Source organism: Megalopta genalis, chromosome 6 (genome assembly GCF_051020955.1).
Source record: "Megalopta genalis isolate 19385.01 chromosome 6, iyMegGena1_principal, whole genome shotgun sequence".
Classification (NCBI taxonomy): Eukaryota; Metazoa; Arthropoda; class Insecta; order Hymenoptera; family Halictidae; genus Megalopta; species Megalopta genalis.
The window spans coordinates 20,430,585-20,440,294 of record NC_135018.1 but is presented as its reverse complement, the minus strand read 5'-3'; the positions used below and the strand labels follow the sequence as shown (position 1 = coordinate 20,440,294).

Here is a 9,710-nt window from a genome sequence, read left to right as displayed (position 1 = left end):
TTGGATTAACCGGGCATAATGAGCCGAGGCACATTTCTTGACCCCCGAGTTTACCGTTTGAAATACACATAACAAATACATAAACTTTCTGCTTCATATATTAGATATAGTAATATACAATATAGCAAAAACTCTTGTATAAACATAACATACATGCATACATATATGTATATGTATATATGTGTTATATTAATTTCATTTAATAGCTTATGCTAATAATAAACTTTGATCAGTATTTTTGATCATGATATTCCTTATATCAGACCTGGGCGAGTCGCGACTCGTGAGCCAAATGTGGTTCCAGATATCATTCATACTTTCACGCAACACGAGAAACGATATGACATTATTTCTTATGTGCTCCACGCGGGGATGCCCATATTATGTGTACTCGCCCAGGCCTGTCTTATATAATAATACAATGTGCACATCATAGAATTACATAACAGATAATAAACTTAGTAGTATATCGTATATGATATATAAATGCATCGTCTATAGAGTTAGTAGTACATGTATAATAAGAATTAGTAACAAAGTAGAATAGAAGTTAAGCGTAGCAAAAGCAAAACACAAACATCCAGCGTTTGTAATATTAAACGTAAAACAATATGATAATTCAACGTTAATTAAACTTTTATATAAAATATTAAATCACATGACTTTTAACTGTCTAAGCTAGTAGCATGTATACGATAGTAATATATACGTATATTTTTGTGCTCATCACATAAATACTTTGTAAGAATAGACCATTTCGATAGCACTCACTATCATAAAAAATATTCTATAAGCTCAAATAATATAAATCGGTGAATATGGCATCTACGGAAACAAAACATTTAGTGACAGTGGACGGTCCAAGTATAAATAAATAAAAATAACTGTTGATACTTTCATATATCTTGTAAAGTCTCAAATAACAAATTTGCGTCTTGCGATTCTTGTTTCGTTTATCAGGTCACTTCACTTAAATTTGACGTTTCGAAAGATTGCATTATGAAAATTCAGCAGCAAGCAGTTTTCAGAAACACATGAACAACTGTGCGAATCTCCACTTGCGTTTCTTCCTTTTCTAGTCTTTAGTCTCTGGTTGCAAATCGTACCAGCTCGTCGAAGATTTTGTAACGTCGATGTCACTTAAATTTATATGCACCTGACCCATTACTTTGCTTCCAGCAGATAACCAGCCCTTCTGGGTGCATACTGAGATTTCCAATGTACGGGTGTTCAAGTCACCTTGAGAAACAACATATTCAAATTGTTCGTCAAAAGTTGGATTACAGTTGTCCTTCATCACAACTGTTTTGCGTTTGGTTTCCTTATGGCGATCCGGTAACAGGTAGAGTTTTACGTATGGATCCGGTATATTGTACGGATCATTATGTGGCAAAGGTAAATTACTACAACAGGAAAGAATTCAGTGTACAAGCTATACAACTTACAAATTCTTAGGTTCATAATTTACTTACGCTATCTTATGTACTACGACTATAAGCTTTTGCCTTTGAACGCTATAACGCAACGATAATTGTATTCGTCCCAATTTAGCATCGCCTGACGATGATGTTACGCTTAGGTTTCTATGAAGTAATTGAGGACTTCCTGTAAGAGATGAAACGGTATGAATAACGACTACTTCTTCATTCGGTGAACCTGTTTCTTCAATTGCGTTGCCTGCGCCTGATCCTGTACTATGTGAACTCTTAACTGACTCCTTTGACGGTTGTCTTTTCAACGGACTAGGTGGAACTGAAAAAATATTATTATGTGATACTTTCCCCTATATGTAATTATTTGTTTTCCTAAATTATGATATACACATGTATTTTTCGCATTTTTCTCGAATTAACTTTTGTCGAATAGTGTGATGTACTAATTAAGACATCACTTACGACTAGAAGAAGAGAACGTATTACTAATATTTGATTCTTGGCGTTCAATTCTTTTATTTAACTGAGTAATGTCGTGATCGTCATCGTCCTCTTCTGAAGTAGGTTCAGGTTCTTCATATTTCAAAATCTGTAAAAGCAAACGATATGCATGTACAACAGGAACACAATGTTTTCAGTTTATTTAATGATTTAAGTAATATGAAGAAACGTACGCTTAAGGACATGGACAGTATTAGTTTGCTATCAGACTCAGCCATTTGAAGATCATGAGGCTGTTGTGTAATTTCAAGATTATTCTCCTTCAGAAGCAGAGAAATATTGTAATTCATTTCTCCTACAACGAGACTAGTCTTTTCATCTGTAATCTAAAAGTTAGTATATATCAGATAAAACATGTTTACAGCAGAAAAAATTAATTAACTGAAATTTTTGTAGAATTTTGTAAAACCTTAATGTGCAAAATGCTAGTTTCCGGGTTGCTAACTAAAAACGTGAAACCTTGTTCCCACACTGGATCACAAGATCGTAACTGAGTGGCTGTTCTTTTTTTGTCTCCTCCAACACTCGCTTCGAGATAAACATCAGGTTGTTTGTTTCCTCGAATACACTGAAATTAAAATTTGTTTGCTGCCAAATCTAGGATATGTTCTACGTTTAATGCATCAAGTTTGTATTCGTACCGCCAAATTTTTTGCTGAATCGATGTAAAGAATGAGGAGAGCTGTGCTCATCGATGTTATTCGTAGTTCTTGGGTTTCCATCAAAGCCTGCACGTAAAAATATTATGTATATTAACATTTTCTAAATATTTAAGATTGCATTCCTTAATAATACATACTGTCTTTAGGTCAGCAATGTTTTTAGAAAATTGGAGCCACGTTAATCGTAGATGAACCATGCCATGTTTTGCTTGTTCTAACGAGACCCACTAAAAAATGGTTTTTGTTTATTATTGCAAAGTTTATTCCTGTAATATAAGTATTGTAGTTTTTGCTTACCGTATCAATAGTTCCTTTCTTCTTCACTCGACTGACTTCGATACTAGCTCTATATTATTACAGCACAAAAAATGGTATATTTAGTAAGAATAAAATTTATTTTGCTTGTAACGCTTATATATATTTATATTATATTCAAGCTTATCATTTGAATCATTTGTATCACGATGAATATGCAGGTATGATTGATGACCTATGTGCTGAGTGTTAGACATGCTTCATGCAATTATGAAGCATCCACGTAATAAAAGCAATTCCCTTTCATTTTCATGCTATTCATTTTGCAAATAAACACCATATATTTTACATTACATACATTCATAGTCATATAAGCAGCATTATAGAGAATTGATTTATTTCGTTAATAAAAGTTTATTTCTTGAAATATATAATTAATAACGAAATGAGAAGAGTAATGTGGTGACAATGAATTATTGTTTCACTGTATCTGTAAAGGACACATAGACGTCATGAAAGTTTTTCTGTATAACTTCATCATGTTTTATGAACATCTCTTCATAACATGCACCATACTGATAGTACAATTACATTTTTCAAAGTAGTTCAAGATTTTCAAGCGCGCAGTCTACAGAAACTAAAGATAGTAATTTTCTCTAAACTAATTATAGAAGAATCTCCAAATGCATTCTATTCCTGGAAAAATGTACTTGCTGCAAGTAGCAATACCTGCCAAGTGGATCATCTTGACCAGCGTTGTCTTTGTCAAAGAGATGGGCAACCACTCTGTTGTAATAGGCCCCCAAGCTCTTATCCACTATAAACTGTCATCATACAATCTAGTTTAGTTTCTTATTTGACAACTACAGTCACCTAATCACTCTCATAAATCTAAAAAATAAACTAAAAGCATAGTTTCAAAATTATGAAGTTGAAACATATCAGAAAATCAACTAAAGATTTTGCATCTAAGATTAAATTATAGAAAACAAGAATACATAAAAAAAATTATTAATGCTGTTACATACAAATTACTAAAACTTATGCTACATTAGGGCAGTCCTTATCTTACAACTACAAATTTTTCTATGAAACCTATGAGAGAAAATCATCATTTTAGATCCAATAAAGTATATTTTTTCAGTCAAAAATGACTTCTGTAGTTAAAGACCACCTTAATACAACAAAGCATATATAGCAATAAACGAAATATACAATAAATTTAATGGCTGCAATAAAACTATTTCTAGAGTAATGATACAAAAAATATCACTCATTACTAAAATAATATAATAAATAAATAAGGTCCACATAAGCATATGGCACATTAATATGTATGTACATTTTAATATAAAACTTTGTTAGAAGTTGATATAAAAAAACACAAATTATGGAAAATTACATTGCTATTGTGAGAAAGATTTATAAACATAATGCAAACGTGCAAAAATTAGTAGATCAACATTCGTAACTGCTGTTAAAATTGTATTACAATTTTTTATAAACCCATCAACTACCTGCCAAGGAAGTCATCATAATGAACACATGGAACGCTTGCATCCCTATCCCACAGAGACACCTTAGCCATTTGCATTATACATGAGCAGATCACAGCCTGTATGTCAATATTATGATGTATATAAAGTATAAAAGATCAAGGTAATGCTTTATAAATCTTTCGTTCGTATAATAATAATAATAATAATTACAATTTCATTATAAATCATAATTATTACTGCATACATATGCGCCACATAGAATGACTATGAATATAAATGAATTGAAAAATTATTATACTATGCTATAAGGAAATTAATATATTATTAAAGAAATAAGTATTTTACTATACCCTATTCTACTGTTAGAAATCTTATGATAAAGCATTAAGTTGCTCACACAGTGAAGTGATACATACAAACAACACTCATAAATCCAATTTCATAAACAATATCACTGTAATCCAAAACAACACCGACATGCTTATATTTTACAAATAACAGTGACTGCTTTAACGATGTTAATGTGAATCAAAATATGTTGTGAAAAAGTGTAGGTGATCATTAAATAGTGATAATATCGAAATATTAATAAATAATACTAATCCTGAAATAGCATACTAAATTTTAAAAATTGTTTGAACAGTCTTTTGTCTACCTTTAATATTTCTTATTACTTTTTTATTTTAATGTGTCTTAATACAAGACACATCAAATCTTTTTTTATAATGATTTTACATTTGCATAAAATGTAAAAAGAAATTTATAATATCATTTTCCATACCTTCCAAGACTTTCATCGCCCTTGGTATCATCATAGTCCCACAGCAGCACAGTAATTTGTTGAGCGATGGCCGATGAGACGGCACACTAATTCCACATAACACATCGCACATCACATACACACATACATACCAAAATATGAAATTAAATTAGATTGACACGATTTAAAATGTTTGAAATGTTTCTGATCTACACATGTAAACTAACAATTATATTTTACTACTGCAAATGAAACAATGTTGTATCTAGTAAGTCCTCCAGTAAATCATAGTGATAAATGTTAGATCAGCAACATATTACAACTAAAACAAGACTATGAACATATTGTATAAAAATAAAAACACGGAAGAAATATGAATAATTAAATTTAAAAAATGAAAAGTAAACTTTGCACCTGAAAATATTCTATATTTTGTTCTACTCTTTCTACTGTATTGTGCTCTATTTGAATAAATAATATTATTTCTTACCATCTGAAAGATGCTGTACTTGAAATTTTAATGGACTTACAATAAAAAATTATAGCAAAGCACATGCAATAAATACTATTAATGTCTAATTTATTATAATAATATGTCATGCGTACCTCACACCAGAAATCCCATTTTGGGTTCACAGTGTTGTCTATGGTTTTCGTTCTAAATTCTTGTGCTCCAACACTTATAATCGCATATGGATCAGACTTTCCTTTACCCAACATACCGATATCTTTTTTCATGAGATGTTTTGCTTCTACTACATGTATTCTTAAAACTCCCTACACAAAAATACAATAGATAATGAATGTTTTATACTTTCATTAGTCATAATTTTAGGTAACAGACCATAGTAAATCATGATAAAGAAGAATCACCTCAGGTTCAGGCATTTTTAATGTTTCAACAGGTACTTCATCACTTAAAGGTATAACAATCTTGTTTGGCAGTACAACGAAAGCTGCTACTTGTTCTATTATTGTCTTTCTTAAAATTTCGCTATAAATAAAATATGCGATTGTTTGTATTTTCATTTCGTAAAAGATAAGCACATTTCAAGTAAAAAAAATTAATCAATCATACTTGAATCCGGGTAGGTCAAGGACATCTGCTACTCCTACTAAATTGAAATTAATAGCTGGAGGATTTAAGAAAAACGCTTGTACACCTCCAACTATAGGTATAACTGGTAACAATGGTTTCATCACTATTCTCATCATTCCACGAATCTAAAAGTTGGTTGTAAATTGTGGTACTAAATTTATAAAATACTGAATAGAGAAAAAAGGTATACTTATGACTTTTTACCTGAAAATCTTTAATACCGCCTTTTATATTTCCAACAGAAAAAGTAATATCGCAGTCGCCAGCATACCTATGATATTACATAAACAATTAGATAAATAATATCAGAAGTAAAAAAGGAATATTAAAAATATTATAAACGTGAATAAAAAACATACATAACATCAGCATCTACTATAACTTCATTCCTTGAAGTATTTTTATCATATGCTTTCACTCCATAAATTTTCAGGGGCTGTAAACATGTGAATACTAGAATACTTTCAATATATGTACATTGAAATATTAACAAATATTAAATCAAATATTAAAAAAGTAACTTCAGGTTATACATAATATATAGATTAGATCAACTCGCAAATAATATCTGTTTGTGCGAAAAAATTGTAATAATGCTTTATCAATTAAGTGACACATCATACTTGTGCTATCTGAAAAAAGATAAAGGAAGTTCTATCTAATTTGAGATTGTAAAAATCTTGAAAATAAAAAATATAGGTTTATGATACAAAATAATAGATGACCTTGAAATAACCACAAAAACGCCCACATATTAAAAAATTAATAATGCCATTTGACTCCCCACTCGAAATACTACAAGACACGTGTCAATTTGTTATTTTAAATAATGTCTCTATGAGATATTTTACAACCTTAACTTAAATGAGACACCCTGTATAATTAATAAATAAAATTTATGTAATAAAACGTTTAAAAGATATTTTAAGTTTTATAGCAGTCAATGAACATTTTAAATTGAAAATACTATTACAGCAACCAAAAAAAAAATTAATCATGAAATTATACTTATTTCTATAGATAAATATAATACCTATAACTATTTTAATAGGTATTAAAATTCTATTACATATAAAAAGATTTTGTATCAATTATTAAAATCCACTTACAATACGGCCTAAAACCAATCTGTCAAATTGAAATCCTTTTATTTTATACTCTGTCAATTTTTCAACAATAGCCGGTTCTATACTTTGCTTACATAATTCTCGAGCAAAGTGATTTATATTTGGCCATACTTTATAAAGAACCTTGTGTGAGAGGAAAGTAATTGAAATTAATATAAATTGAAAATTTCAAAATGACACATTCTATGCAAGGGTTACATACTTTGTTTAACCATTCAGCTCTATCAAAATCTGGAAAATAAACCCAAGAAGGCAATTCATCTAATCGACTCATTATCAACTCCTTTTCTTTTGCCATTATGCTTGCCTTGGCAGTGATTGCTTTCAATTCATTGTCTTTTCTTCTTTCTGCTTTCCATGTTGCTAAAACAACAGGTGCAATCAACCATGCTATACTAAAATTGAAATATCCACATCCCCAAATGATTCCAGCAGTTGCCAATTTGGTAAAAAACGATATAGTCAATGAACCTATATTCATGTATGGCCAAGGGTTTGGCTTGGCAATATTATTATCTTCACATTTGCCTTCCATTTATATGTTATAATAATTATCCTCCAGGTTACAGTCTGTTCTTTTAACCGTGATAAAATTTATCTATTTGCATTGACTCTGCAAAAGGAGATTCATAAAAATAACATATTAAATAATTGTATTTAAAATAATAAATTAAATGTTTCGATGATGATAATAATAATAATAATAATAATATATTGCTAAAAAATTATTTTTACATATCTTATCGCACTTATGAAGGAACAAAGAATTAAAATAGCAATTGTAATAAGAGATTGATTAGGTAGTTCTAAAAACATGAGTCATAGTAAATTCCATCATTCATTATATCTTCTTATGTCAAATATTTAGAGTTATTGATGGGCTATCAAATTTTTCAGTACAGATAAGATAATTTATACTCATGTATGTGATGTACATTTTTAACTGGGAGATGTAATTCTTTCTATTTTTTAAGCAATATCTTTAACCATAAATATTTACAATAAGCTTAAAATTTGTATCTTTATTTCTTGGCAAAATCCTTTTTTTTAATGACTGAGATAAAAACATCTGTATGGAAAAGAAAAAAATATTGTAGGTTTTTAAGTAAAAACGAATATAAGATAAAGTAAGCCTTATATGAAATTTAATGTTTTAATTACATCAGTGTTTTTATTAATAGACTGCAAATTGTATTCTTAACAGTTTGTAACTAAATATAATAAAATACTTATAACTGTCTAACTATGTTTCTTATTCAGATCCCAACGAAATTCTATTTTTGGAAAATTTATGTACGAAAAGATATATATATATATATCCATCAAAATCTTTATCTAAATGGACACAATTTCTAAGAGAAATGAGTCATCAATTTTTTATAGAAACAATACGAAATCTTTTGATATGATTAATACGCTCTACAGTATTTAGTATAATTTTATTTCGGATTGTATACTTCTTGAATATGTATTATTGCGTATTTTATACTATTTGCAGTTTAGTATTCTAAATAAATATAAATAGCTAATGCGTACAAATTTTAAGGTGTGTGCAAACATTGTTAGTTATGTTAAAAATTGATATACATTCTGTATTGTAGATAATGCTTACATTAACTTTTAGTTGTACGTGTAGTGTTTATAACTTCATGCAACTGCGACAGCAAGCATAATAGAATGTTTTCCGGTCCAATCAATTATTGCAATATGTATCATGTATGCAGAATCTCTCGAAGTGAGTCACAAAGTGACTACGTGTTATATATATATGTATATCCACACATATATATTTGCAAAGTATGCGTGTGTCTGTATAAATAGAATTGCATTGCATTGGTAGCTAACTTAACACTCATAGAAAATGACATGAACACCGCTGAATATATCAACTTTATAAATTGTACTCGAATTTTATTTAGTGTTTAATTATTCAAACATGCTACATACCTATTTGAAGATAAAATCTCTATGATTGTTTTTATTTGCTTTCTTAATTTATAACCTTCACTACATTTATTTTGTAGAACAAAAGTGAAATAAAGGCTACTTTTGTGTTTTTTACCTTTTTTTGTACAATTTTTGGTTGCAGAAATAAATTTCAATACGAAGGACGGTTGCTCAATGTAAGAACAGTAGAATAGTGTTATCCAACTACAAAAACTTATTATATACATATGTAGTTGTATTGAAAACTTATCTCATGTGCTTATCTTATAAGTTCGCGATTGTTGTTTAAAAAATGAAACTTAGTTGGCAACAATACAAAGTAGTAAAAAATACTAGTACAGTATAATTTTGTTATAGTTACAAGATTTTTAGTTACGAGTAATGAACAGCTCGAAATTCGAATAGTTAAAATTAATCTACTAAGAAA

General features: G+C 29.2%; 1 protein-coding gene across 2 annotated transcripts; it reads right to left on the bottom strand.

The window, feature by feature from the left end:
- Positions 1 to 80: 80 nt before the first annotated feature.
- Positions 81 to 9,485, bottom strand: Esyt2 (extended synaptotagmin-like protein 2). 2 transcript variants are annotated; one of them, XM_076523160.1, is made up of 18 exons: positions 9,284 to 9,485; positions 8,949 to 9,145; positions 7,539 to 7,949; positions 7,319 to 7,459; positions 6,569 to 6,645; positions 6,414 to 6,480; positions 6,189 to 6,334; positions 5,984 to 6,104; positions 5,717 to 5,887; positions 3,581 to 3,675; positions 2,894 to 2,942; positions 2,734 to 2,823; positions 2,576 to 2,662; positions 2,344 to 2,502; positions 2,108 to 2,260; positions 1,896 to 2,022; positions 1,473 to 1,752; positions 81 to 1,403 (listed from the first exon to the last, which is right to left on the bottom strand). In XM_076523160.1, the coding sequence occupies exons 3-18, from the start codon at positions 7,869 to 7,871 to the stop codon at positions 1,076 to 1,078; spliced, it is 2,424 nt and encodes an 807-aa protein (XP_076379275.1). In that variant the 5' UTR covers positions 7,872 to 7,949; positions 8,949 to 9,145; positions 9,284 to 9,485; the 3' UTR covers positions 81 to 1,075. The 2 variants fall into 2 exon arrangements, with proteins under 2 accessions (XP_076379275.1, XP_076379276.1); XM_076523161.1 differs by lacking the exon at positions 3,581 to 3,675 and adding an exon at positions 5,132 to 5,217 and having other exon boundaries at positions 9,284 to 9,483.
- Positions 9,486 to 9,710: the final 225 nt, after the last annotated feature.